This window comes from Mus musculus, chromosome 3 (assembly GCF_000001635.26).
Source record: "Mus musculus strain C57BL/6J chromosome 3, GRCm38.p6 C57BL/6J".
Classification (NCBI taxonomy): Eukaryota; Metazoa; Chordata; class Mammalia; order Rodentia; family Muridae; genus Mus; species Mus musculus.
Genome location: NC_000069.6, coordinates 18,098,323 through 18,112,193, shown reverse-complemented (window position 1 = coordinate 18,112,193; position 13,871 = coordinate 18,098,323). Strand labels below are relative to the sequence as shown.

General features: G+C 37.1%; 1 protein-coding gene across 3 annotated transcripts in view; it reads left to right on the top strand.

Annotated features, from left to right (window-relative positions):
- Cyp7b1 (cytochrome P450, family 7, subfamily b, polypeptide 1) overlaps positions 1–13,871 on the top strand; it is a 171,947-nt gene that overhangs the window by 131,697 nt on the left and 26,379 nt on the right. For all 3 annotated transcript variants that reach the window (XM_006535384.2, XM_006535383.3, NM_007825.4), the window contains one exon: positions 8,357–8,493. In XM_006535384.2, the coding sequence (XP_006535447.1) occupies positions 8,357–8,493 (137 nt within the window). The remainder of the gene's footprint in view (positions 1–8,356; positions 8,494–13,871) is intronic.

The following is a 13,871-nucleotide window of genomic DNA, read 5'->3' as shown; positions in this document are numbered from 1 at the left end:
TTCTTCTTGTGAAGATGGATGCACTCACTTCCCACTTCCTTACTGCTTCACCTGAAACTGGAAGTCCCAAGTTCAGCTTTTATGATAATTGTTTTCATACTTTCCAATAAGTGTTTGCTAAGTTGTTTAATAATCAGCTAATGACTCATTAGGACAGTAAAATAGACTGCTTATAAATACATCTGAATTTACATGTTTTTCTCAATCAATGATCTTATTTGAAAATTTGTGATTTGCAAAGTGCTGAAGTGAGACTTATAAATTCAGAGAATTAAGAATATGAAAGTTAATGACTGATGAGAGTAGGAGAATTCTTTAGGGAAGAGCCCCCTAAAGGGCATGTAATGCCAGAAGATTCTTTATGAGGTAATGAGATGTTGTTCTTCTCTGGCTCTCAGTCTGTTGAATTCTAAGTCTCACTATGATCTGTATTTCATATGTGTAATCTTGCCTGTTCCAACTACCACTGAGCACTAGATACTGCTTGAATTCCACCTTTCAAACTACCATTGACAGAGCCTTCTATGTGTATCATACATTTATTGAGTGACTGGGATTAAAAGGCATGTGGCTCTTTAAGCCAGTGAACAACTTGTCAGAATGGAAGACTGCTCACTTCTTTCCTGCAGATTATCTGCTAGTCCACTCACTCTCTTTATAGAGTCCCAGCTTAGCATTGGGAGATCTCCCTGTTTGGTTCCTTTTCTTTTTCTCCTTTCCACTTAATGGGCAAGTACCCGGCTTCTTTCTCGCTTTCTTGAAAATCAATCACTATCTCTTAGACCACATATTAGAGATTGACATCACAATAATCAAATCCATTCCTGAGGTCTGCTTTCTGTGAAGTGTCCTTTTTACTTACTCCTATGAACTTACCAAGTTCATATGTATCCAAACTCTCAACGATTTCATTTAGCCAATGACTCAAAGGATGGAAGGGTTCTTCCAAAGCTGGGTACCACAAAGTTTGGTAAAGATAAGGAGAAAGGGCTGACAGCTGATCTGCTTACACATAGAGTGGATAAACACCCACACTCACAATCAACTGCAAGCATAAGGAGAGCAGGAGAAACAGCTCTACTTTATAGACCCCCTGTCTCAGTCCTTGTGTGTTGCTGAAAAGTTAAAGTTTATTTGTCTCACTTATTGGCAAAAAAACTGAGTCTCTACATTGTGTACTACATGTAAAATTTCTCAATATAAGTTAGATATGCAAAAGTGGATATTTGTTTATCCATTTCACAAAAGCCATTATTGTTTCTAAAGGCAGGAATCACTCAGTTTTCAGTGACAGTAGTTCAGTTCCTTTATGGTTTAAGACTTAATCTGTTTTGCATGAAAAATAAGTGTAATTTTGAGATGTCTATCACCCTCTTCCTTCCTATTGTCCAAGATCAGTTGTATGCTCATTTCTTTATATTCCCTAAGGTTCCTCCTCGGCAAGATCATCAAAGCCCACTTTCCATCAATGCATCAAATACTAAAGTGTCCCAACGCCAACCTCATTTCTAGCCAAAGCAATACACAGTTGTCCATGTTTCCTTGGGTCTGCCTATACTCGAGGTATACATAAGATTGGCTGCACCATTTCTTCACTTCATCTTTGGAATCTCTTGTCTTGATGATCAGAAATTGTTTAAATGGATTGAGGTAGCTTTCCCCAGAAGAAGTCCATGAGCAGACTGTTTTAAGAATTCAGTTCTATAAGTACTCGAAGTGTAGGGGAATGCAAGGGAAGGGAGGCAGGAGTGGGTGGGTGGGTGAGGGCACACCCTCATAGAAGCAGAAGATTGGGGGATGGGAAAGGGGGTTTCTCAGGGAGAAATCAGGAAAGGGGATAACATTTGAAATGTAAATAAATAAAATATCTAATAAAAATTGACTATGCAAGCTGGGTGTGGTCACACACACGCCTTTAATTCCAGCACTCGGGAGGCAGAGGCAGGCGGATTTCTGAGTTTGAGGCCAGCCTGGTCTACAAAGTGAGTTCCAGGACAGTCAGGGCTATTCAGAGAAACCCTGTCTCGAAAAACAAAAAACAAACAGACAAAAAAGATTGAGCAAAACAAACAAAAAAAATACAAAAAAAAAAGAAAGAAAGAAAGAAAGAAAGAGAAAGAGAGAGAGAGAAAGAAAGAAAGAAAGAAAGAAAGAAAAGAAGAGAAGAGAAGAGAAAAGAAAAGAAAAGAAAAGAAAAGAAAAGAAAAGAAAAGAAAAGAAAAGAAAAGAAAAGAAAAGAAAAGAAAAGAAAAGAATTCGGTTCTAGTGATGGAGAAAGAGTTAATGCTAGGCTCACAACAAAAAAATGTAAGAATTTAGTTATAAATTTTATCAGCAAGAAAACCTCAGTCAATAAACTTGCTTTAAGAACCACTAAAGAAAGATAAGATAAAATGAAACACCTTTAAGGGTGTCTTGTTCAGCAATAAATTTGTTCAAAGTCAGTAATAGCTCTCATCCTTAGAGCCATCTTTGTAGAAATCTTAGTACCATTAAAAAATGTGTTAGAATAAGAAATAAGAAGAGTGAAACTTTCAAAAACTTTCAAGTAAACCAACTTTGGCAACCATGGGAATAGAAAAAGGAAGCTGAATTTTGGAAACATTGGTGTAAATTGTTAGAATACACACTACTATTAATAGTTTGTTTCTCAATGAATCTAGAACTTCCATTGCCATCTGATCACCAAGATCACTTCTGAGAGAACCTCCTTGATTGTAATTCAAACAGTACTTATTAGTCTGTGGTAATCTGGACTACCTCTGTTTTAGGTGTGGCCAAGTGTCACAAATGTACAGCACATCTTTTCTGATGCCTTGGATGAATATTAAAAACTGTAATAATCAGATGAGTTATATAGCACTCCGTGTTTCTGAAATTTAAACACACACACACACACTTCTGTATTTAGAATGGAAAATGTTAAGCTACTGCTACAAATACTAGGTCACCTAATCCAAATAATTCTTAAAGATTTATAATTAATATAGAATTTTATTGTACCCTGAGTTGATGTGTATGTATAAAAGTGCTTTTTCCCAGCTTAGAAAGTTGTTACAGTGACCCTGACACCTAACTTTCAATGACTATAGGAAGATAAGAGAAAAAGAAAATGTTTTGACAAGGGTAGATTGTTATAGAATTACTAGATTTTAAGAAAACAATATATACTTAATAGCAAAAACATTTTAAATATTATTTATTTTTATTTTATGTAGATGAGTGTCTGTATGTGTCTTAGTCAAGTTTTGTATTCCTGAACAAAACATCATGAACAAGAAGCAAGTTGGGGAGGAAAGGGTTTATTCAGCTTATACTTCAATATTGCTGTTCATCATCAAAGAAAATCAGGACAGGAGCTCACACAGGGCAGGAACCTGGAGGTGGGAGCTTGTGCAGAAGCTGTGGAGGAACGCTGCTTGCTTCCCCTGGTTTGCTCAGTTTGCTTTTTTATAAAACCCAGGACTTATGGCAGCTCAGGGATGGTACCACCCACAATGAACCCTCCCACCCTTGATCAGTAATTGAGAAAATACCTTACAGCTGGATCTCATGGAGGCCTTTCCTCAAGGGAGGCTTCCTTGTCTGAGATAACTTCAGCTTGTGTCAAGTTGACATACAGAACCAGCCAGGGCACTATGTATGTGTACACACACACTCACATACACACACACACACACACACACACACACACACACAGAAGTCAGAAGGAGATGATGTCTGGATCCCCTGCATCTAGAACTCTGGATGGCTATGAGCTACCATATGGGTTATGGAAACTTAATCTGAGTCTGCTGCCTAAACGTAGGAGCCAAATATTTAAGTCTCTGTACTCCACTACTCTGTACTCAACATTTTTATGTTATAACATAAGAATGAACTTCAAATATTGTGTGTTTGGCTTTAAATAAAAAAGACAAGGCTTAAATATCTTGTATGATGTTCTTGTATTACTATCCAATAAATATTTTCAGATAACTTTGAACTTGACATTTTTGTTTATAGATCTTAAGATGTGCCCAAGCACCTATGGAAGCAATGCTGATGAATTTATGTGTACACAATTGTGGCTTAGATTTGATCTTTGAGACTTAAAAATCTCAAGTCAATATGATTGTTATGTTCTTTTATTATCATAAATACTGATTGGAACATGTATATCATATTAAAGTGAGATCAAGAAATAGTATAAACTGTTGGCTTTAAAACTACATCTCAGAACACCAGGCCCAGGTTCCCTCCAGTTTTAGAATTTTATTAGCCACAAGTGGCACTGAGCATCATACATCCTCACTCAGCAGCGAGCAATGAGGAATTTATGCTCAAAGTCATGGAACACGAATAAGAAAGATAGCAGTAGTTGCCCTCTGCCATGTGTCAATGGGCCTTTCTGGACCACTATGGTGATATCTTTTCTCCTTACATAATTTTACAATATACTGATAAATATAGATCCTGTTATCTGCCTTGAATGGGTTGTCTATCTTTTTTTCTGTAACTGTATACAGTTGTGACAAGGTGCTTAATAATCTTAAGCTTACTGCTGCCAGGATAAATATAGCTAGGAGAAATGATGACCGTCCTATGTCTGTAATAATAAAGTGGCATCTTAATGTGCCTCACTAATTCTGAACAATGCTAATGTTGGCTTGGGTTTCTGCCTCCCATCGGCTCTCCTGTGGATGCCCTGAGAAGACTACAGCTCTCTGTTGAATGACAGCAGAGGAGATGACATTAGTTGTACTAAATTAGAATATGACAAAAGGCCTTACTAAACCTTTTTCATAATGTTACATTAAACCAGACACAGTAAAAGTAGATCAAGCAAACAATATCCTATTTTCAAAGGAAATGCTGTGAAATAGAATGCTTATAAACTTCAAATGATCCTGGACCAGTAGTGAACAACTTCCAACCCAGGGTCCTGCTCTCCACTCAGGTCTGTGATCTCTTTGTATGTAATATTTGGGAGAAGCTGGCTGGGGAGATGTTTCAGTGGGTAAAGTGTTTACCCAACAAGCATAAGATCTGAGTTTGGAACCCCACACCCTTGTAAAAACCTTGACATGGTGGCTTCTATCTGAACACAAGCCCTGAATGCATGGTGTATGGGGCTTGCTGGTGGCTTCAGGAAGTTACTGACCAGCTACTCAGATGTCAGATGATCAGATGTCCCCCCTGGAAATTACTGGCCAGTTAGTCTAGCTAGTTGGAAATATCTGGATTCAAGGATAGACCTCATTTCAAAACTGTAGTGGGGAACAGAAAAGAAAGATATCCACAATTGAGTTATGACTCTCTGTACCTGTGCACACACAATTTGGATATGAAATCAATGGGTAAAATGTTTTTTTTATTTCCTTACATTTCATAAAATGTTCAAAATCAGTCTTTGTTGCTAATGACTGTATTCAAGAAAATAAAAAGTTGTCCAGGAGTTGGTGCTCTATCCTGTAATTGCAGTACAGATATCAGAACGCAGAGGTAAGATCACACTGAGTTCGACCAGCCCCTGTCTCAAACATATACTTTTTAAAAACTTAAAAGACAGAGAATAGGGGGAAAGCATGAAATATAACATCCATGTTTTTCAACAATGTGGCTTCTTTTCACGTATCTGTGCATGTATACTTAAACAGTGGCATGCGCATTACCTATAAAATAGATTGCCTTTCAAATAGGGAAAGCAAAATCTTCCCTTGATTTTTTTTTATCACAATTTAGATTTTATTTTGATCCTATGCCCCAGTCTCTCTCTCTCTCTCTCTCTCTCTCTCTCTCTCTCTCTCTCTCTCTCTCTCTCTCTCTCTCACACACACACACACACACACACACACACACACACACACACACTGGCAAGATCTGCTGTTTATATTCTGTTTAAGTCTACTGTGTATTGGTGTGTGGGAAACTAAGAGTTCATTCGATGAATACAGCTACCCTTGCAGAGACGGCCATAGTCTTGACCTTTGATTAGATCTGAGCTAATCATATTTGTGATTAATCAAATCATAATAGTCTCACAGATGGATCAAAGAACCAAAAATATTTGAATATTTGTTTTGAACCTTTACTGGATTAGAAAAAGAAAAGATTATTCTGTTTGCCTTATTTTTATCTTATCAGATTGCATTCACCAGGTAAGTGACTAAAACAAATTTTTAAATACAAGTTTGGTAATATAAGAGATCAAAAAAGAAAAAAAGTGTTTAAGTCATAGTATTTTAAGGAATGTTTCACATGTTTAAAAATTACTTTATGAATAATACCTAACAAAGAATCCTGTTCATATTCATTATTTCAATAAAAATATTTATAAAATGATAACAAAATATAAAAGTCAGGAAGCCCATGCTGAGGCTTTGTGGGTTCCTTTCTCTTTGTGTGCTGTAAGGAGTCAAATACACAGCCTCATGCACACAAAACAAGCAAGCTCTTTAGTTCCTAGCTAGACCCTATGTTTTATACCGGCACTTTTATTGTTCTCAATAAAAATATTTTTCAAGTTAATTTATTCTCACTCTTGTGACTATGTAATTCCAGCCTGATTGACAGCTGGTAAACTTTGGCAGCTAAACTATGTGGCATCTAACAGCCAGGGCATGGCAAGAGCTCTTGAGTTTGCACTTACCTGTGGTTACTATGTTCTATCAGCTCATCCAGAGAGCTGCGTTGTTGGGATGTTATAATTGGGTTTATAGATTGACTAATTTTCCTAGATAGTTGAAAGCATAGCTGAGGGGCTCCCTAGCTTACAGGAAGTCCTTAAGCAGACATACACCTGTAGGCAAATGGCTTACCATCTGAAACACAAGAGGTCCTTTGACTATAAAAAACAAAAAAGACACTAAAGCCTCCATGGTGGCACCAGGTTCTAAACACTTTGGTCAACTAAATGAATAGAAAATATGCACAATGAGTAATATGACTTGTTTGCTGTAAAGAACAAACCTCCATGTAATGTATATAATTCACTAAGGTATTTTGAAAACCTTCAAGTTCCATAGTGCACCATTTCCCTGATGCCTCATCATATAAAATTATATTGAGTCTTATTAAGTTTTAATGAGCCTATATTTGTGGGAAGATGTGTTTCTAGATACATTGGAGTTTAAAAGTCTGAGTCCACATAATTGAGCATCCCATGCAGCTATGAAGTAAAATCATCAGCAATTGCAATACATTGTTTGTAAGCAGTTTAATTTTATTCTAAATTAGACCTATTCCATACTACCTGGGTTAGTTTGCTTTCTGTTGCTGGGATAAAACTAACCAAACCCAACTTTGATGAGAAGGAGTTATGCAGTTTATAATTCCATGTCATAGTGCAGTCAGGGATATCAGGACAGGAATTCAAGTAGGAACTTAAGTAGAGACCATGGCTTGCCCCCCAACCCTCTGATTAGGGCTTAGATTCAGCCGATTGTGTTACAGTATCCAAGAACACGTATGCAGGGGTAACACAGTCCATAATGGAATGGGCCCTCTTCCACTAGTTATCAGTTAAGAAAATACTACACTATGTGCCCACAGGCTAATCTTAGGGAGACAATTACCCAACTGAGGCTTCCTCTTCCCAGGTATGTCAAGTTGATAATCCAGATCAGCCATCCCACTTGCCAAACAGATAACCATCAAGCATAAATGTTACTTAAAAATAAGTTGGGTGGAGATTGCTAGAGAAAGCTCAAAGATTAAGAACACTTGTGTTCTTTCAAAGGACCCCAGTTGGATTCCCAGTACCCACGTGCTGGCTCACAACTGTCCTTAATTCTACTTCCAGGATATCTAGTGCCATCTTTTTACCTTCTCGGTCACTTGGTACACAAACATACATGAAGGCAAAACACCCATATACATACAAGAAAAATTATGTAGTTAAAGAACTGAGTATAGTTCTTATTAGATTTAGTACATAACATTTATAGAATGATTTGTAGAAGACATTAGACAGTGTCTTTCTTAAAAAATTTTTTTCAGCATTTTATCAAACTGACAATTTTCCAAATACATTCTGAGAGTTGATGTGGTTACCTATTGGTCCTCTTAGCCACAGACCCTTCAGGTGTACAGTGGTGTTCTGATGGAAAACTGAACATGTGATAAATATATCAGACTGTGTCTCAGGTCTCAAGCAGTTGTTGAATCCCTGTAAGAAAACAAAGTATCAAAAGGTGCTCAACAAAAATGGAGCCTGAACAACATACACATGTCCACACAAATTGAAAAACTTCATAAGCACAATCTATGGTGATGTAAGAATCAAAGAAGAGGTGAACTGACAGGCTGTGCCATTCATGCGTTCTCTTAGATTGAATGAATAACCCATTTTTTTTCATTTTTTTTCTCTTCATAGGCGCCCTCGTGAACCACCCTTGATAAAAGGTTGGCTTCCTTATCTTGGCATGGCCCTGAAATTCTTTAAGGATCCGTTAACTTTCTTGAAAACTCTTCAAAGGCAACATGGTGACACTTTCACTGTCTTCCTTGTGGGTAAGAAGCTCTGCTCTGAGTACTTGGCATGTGTCAGAATCTCTTGCTTGCTCTTTGATGTCTTCACATTTGTTCATAGGCAGAATGTAGAGCATTCATCTAGCACTGCAGAGCAATGTGAATGTGAGCACAGAGATGACCATATACAAAGCCTGCTTACAGAATCCTCTGACACCGCCTTTTAGTCTCGTGTTGATCTCTCCTGTCTTCATAAAATATCCATTTGCTTTCAACAATCTTGAATGTGGCCCTTAAGGTTTCTCCATTGACTCTGAGTGTCCTTCGCAGACCTTATGAATGCATGTCTCTCTAGATCAGTACATCTTTCTCAACAGCTTCTCTGTTCTATTCCTAGAGAGTTTGGACAGTCTTCTGCCAGTAATTACTGTCCTGTGGATCAGCAGCAACCTTCTGTACATTTTGGCTACCATGTAAATGTACCATTTGAGTAATAAAAGGACAGGGTTCCAACTTGACTCATCCACATGGTTTGTTTTAATTCACCCTTGAACAGGCAGCATTAGTTTTATTACAACTTATTCATTCCCCTGATGGCTGACATATCTTTTCCCATGATAATTGCATGAACTGTAATTTCAGGAAAAAAAATGGGAAGAAAAACAATCATGCATCTTAGAAAGAGGCGTAACATGCAATATGATTTTCCCAAGACCTCCATACAGTTCATTCCTATCTCCACTCTCATCCTGCCTTGTGCTTACGATCTAATTAATATATCTCACTGATGGAATATTCCTCCACACAGAACATGCCTTTGTGCCTTTGACCTTCCTTTTGCCTTTCTTTATGTTTTCACATCTTCCTTCTTCCTGAGGTCCTTTCCTGGACATACTATCCAAACTTTGGAACCCCTTCATTGGGGCTTAGTTATCCACAGTACCTCTGCTCAGTGTAATTCATCCCTAAATGGTTTAATCTTGTGCATCTCCTTCCTTTTTCTGTTAGTGACACTCTAGAGCTCAGCACAAACTGAATCATAATAAATGTTTGATGGGGAAAATCCCTAACACAGAGTTGATAAATACTATTAGGTAGACAAAGGATATGCCTAGCATTTTTTTCTAGTTGTGCTTAGGACTAAACTAAAGCTGCAAAGCAAAGAATGTTTATTTTTTAAAAATTAACATTACTGCTGGAACTAGATGTCCCAGGGCTGAGTGGTACCCAAGGGGACTTCCCTTTCTCTATGAAGAAGGGGAGGAACTAATGGGGGGAAGAGGTTTCAGGACCAGACTGGGAAGAGAGGAAGGAGGAGGGCTGCAATTAGGATATAATGTGAACAAAAAATAAATTATGGAAGAAAAAACAATTAATAATCAATGGGATCTCAAAAACTAAAAAAAAACCTTTTAAAATATAATTTCAAATTTCCAGTGAGAAGTACAAAAATTGTTAGAACCTGTAGCTTTTTCTTTTTAAGATCTTATAGAAAAGTTGCCTAAAATGATTCCACAGAAACTTGTAGATTCTCTAGAAAGGATTCACTTTTCTAAAGCAAAAACACTGTGTGCGTGCGTGCGTGCGTGCGTGCGTGCGTGCGTGCGTGCGCGTGTGCGTGTGTGCGTGCGTGCGTGTGTGTGTGTGTGTGTGTGTGTGTGTGTGTGTGTTTTCTTGGCACTTGGGAAACTTAAGCAAGAGAGTCTTGAGTTTGAGGCCAGCCAGTAAAATTTTGTAAACAAATAACAAAACAAAACCAACCAAAGAAACCATCAATAACAACACTTTATCTTCTAAAAGTGGAGGGAAAGGGGGTTAGGAAAATAAGTCAGTTTGTAAAGTGTTTGCTGCATGATGCGATATATTTATCACCCCAACATATGGGAAGAAGAGACAGAAATGGATCGATGGTGCTCCTTGTCCAGTTAGCTAATCTCAGTCATCCAGTTCCCGTCCTGGTGAAACCCTTTCACAAATAACATGGTGGGTAGCACGTGAGCAACAACAGCTGAGGCTAACCTCTATTCTTTACAAGCACACAGCATATATATATGTGTACACATAAACACATGCCTTATATAAATCAACCAAACAAAAGCAATCAATCTATGCTCACAGATTACAGTAATCCTAAATGCTAAGAAACCTAATACTGATTTAAATACTGATTGCCTAAATAATTTAGTCATAATTATGTTTTTAATTAGGCAGTAAACAGCCACCAGTGAATAGGTTCTGAATGCCCCCTTTTATGTGTTACACTATTTTGAATACATCCCTGTTAAGAATCTCTGCGAATGTACGATTTTGATGCTCAGTTTGTGATACGACTTATTTAAAAAATGAGGGGCAAAGTTGTCCACCCTTGTCCTTGTCACGTGACGTTAATGAGTGTATGGCTTTTGCAGGGCAAGAAAATGATTGTCATTCCCAAAACTCTCAAGGGACACAATTGTCACCTTAATAAAGAAATGAAAAGGTAGAGCTTTCCATGAGAAACCATGTACATTCGTGACCTGCCACAGAAAATAGTTCTCTAATTGGTTTTGTGTGTTAGTGCAATGGAATCATTCTCCCTAAATGTCATCCTAGAGAAGCTCCACTGTACATCATTGTCAACTGCTAGAGAAATCTTCCTAATAAAGGAAGTAAGTATACAATGGTGATGTTTCTCAGCAAATAAGTCAGCTGCCCATCTAATGCTTATAGGTCAACATTCAACCCAAAATCTGCTGAAGAACTACCTTACTAAAATCTTACAATTTCAGAAAATTTATTGAAAATCTCTGTTTCTCTCTTTCTTCATATATATATGAATATACATATTTGACTTATTAAACAACTGACTTGAGTTCCTAGGCTGTGTCTACTTAGTGCCAACATTAAGAAGAAAACAAAAGTGAGTTAAGCTCACTTTTTATCTAAAAGTCAGACTTCCTGTGTATAAGACTTCAAGCACATTTATCAAATTATTTTAAATTTTTTGGCATTGGCTTCATAAGGAAAAGATATCAGAAAAGATGGGTTATCTAAGGATGCTGAACTTAGTACTCCCAGTCTGCCCCAGAAGAGGGAAGAAAAATAATATAGTTGGCCAGAAAGATATTAAACTTGTTGGTCTTATTTCAAAGTTAATGGGCAGAAACTTATTTTATACTGTATCTTTTCAGACATGGGACTCCTTCTGACATTTATATTTTAGACAAATGCAAACTTTGCAATTCTTAAAATCAATATTTTATATCCATTTCTGACAGCATTCTCCTCTCTTTTGAAAACATTGCAAAGGATAGTGTTTGTACATTAAGATCTCTGTGAACTAGGCTGCATGCCTGTTGATACTTGGTATTCATTTGCATAAAATCACACTAAGAAAAAGCAAATTTCTCTCTGAGATTTCATAGCCTTCAAGATAACTTTTCCAAAAAAGTCCCTTTGTTCAGAAATTTAAATTCATTTTCTAAATGTATATGTATTTTTTTAACTGTCTGATTACAGAACACAAAGAAACTCTGGTTTTACATCTCACATTAGCAGATGGTGGACAGATGGTTTAAATTAATATTAATTTTGGAAAACTTAGCTTAAATTGTTTATACTGAAGATTAAAAGTTGGAAAGCCAGCTAAATCTCCAGGGTTATTGGTACTTCCAAACCAATTTGTAAAGTAAAATCTAGAAAACATAACTAGTTCTAAAGTGATCCACATCTCCTTCAGAAAGATCGAAGGCAGAAGGCAGGAATGAGGCATCTTGTTAGGGAAGAAATAACACTGGAACAAGGAAGAAAGGTACAGATTCTAGAATGAGAAGTCACTTTCAACTTCTCAGTGATGGTCCTTTAAAAGACCTTAGCAGCTTGGTGGATGCTCAGTTGGTACTGTGCCAGATACACAAGCTTAAGGACCTGATTTCAGATCCTCTGTACCACTATCAAAGGCAAGTGTGGAAAGTGTGTCTGTAAGTATATAGACACAAGTCGATTTCCTGGAGCTCATTGGCCAGCCAGCCAGGCTGAATTGATGAGCCTAAGATCCATTGAGAGACCTTGTCTCCAAAAATAAGATGTTGAGTCACTGAAGAAGACAGCTGGTGTTCATTTCTGTCTTCCCTGTGCACATGTAGTTGCAAATGTACATGCACACACCACACAAATTTATCTATAACACACACACACACACACAGAGGCAAAGAAAAAATGGCCTGGAAGCTCACTGATCAATCAGCCTGCCCTACAAACAAAAGCAACAAGGTAAAAGGTGATGACCAACTTCCACTGGCACAATGTGGTACATGCATACCCAAAGCGCATATCTACCAACACACACAACCAACCAACCAATCAATGTTTACAAGATGTTATATTTGTTTGCTGATTTGAGCCAGTTATTTCACATTTATGTTTTTGTTAAAAATCTAATATTTTCTAATGATAATGGGCAGGTAAAGAGAGAGAGAAGGAGGAAAGAAAGAGATGGAAAAGAGAGAAAGAGAAATAAGAAAATATGTCTATTTCTAATGACTTAACACAGAGCAGAACCCTGGATGTATCCAATCTTTGTTTTAAAAGGCCATGTTGTAGTAGCTGATAGTTCCTGAGATGAATACTTTTTAAAAATTTTTCTTTAGAATTAGATGAATGTAAAAACAAGTTGGTAGAAAAAATTCAAAATATTTTCCAAAGACTGTGATTTACAAGTTAAACGTTGTATATAGGCTTTGAATTTTAGATCCTTACTTAAAAGAATACGATTAGTATTTAACAAAACCCAATCATTTGGGAAGAAGAATGAATGAACCATCACCTGTGAAAATAAACAGATTTACCTAAAATTATCTCTTTGAAAAGTGAGAAAATTGACTCCCTCATTGCTGACTATTTGTCTGGCAGATGCTAGCAATTTAAATAAAGTTGTAATGGTAAAGGAAGTGACTCGAAATGCTCAATTCCAGTGGGGTCCGTTTTGTGTCCCTCCCTGAGGCTAAGCAAAGAATGAATGAAAACAAAACTCTCCCTCATTTGGAGAAGACAGATAAGTATCCAATCAGAAAGAGTGGCTATTCCAGACCTCCCTCACTTCTACATTATCTTGCAATAATAATAAATGAATCCAGGAAAAAGGGATTGGATGAAACTCACTTGGAGAAAAATTAATCACGGCAAATATATTCTCATATATACTTAACACTTAAACTGTATTTTAAAATTTTCCCAGATAAAAGCACATTTATCCTGTCTCTAAAATTTGGTTGAAAATTATTCTAAATCTTTGTCTTGTACTACATTGATTAATTTTTGTAATGCATTTGGAATTACCAGTAATCATAAAAGGAAGTTTTCATCCAGGAGAGAGGGAAGAGGAGTGGGGAGGGGGAGAGGGAGAGGGAGAGGGAGACAGAGAAACAGAGAGAACTGAGTAC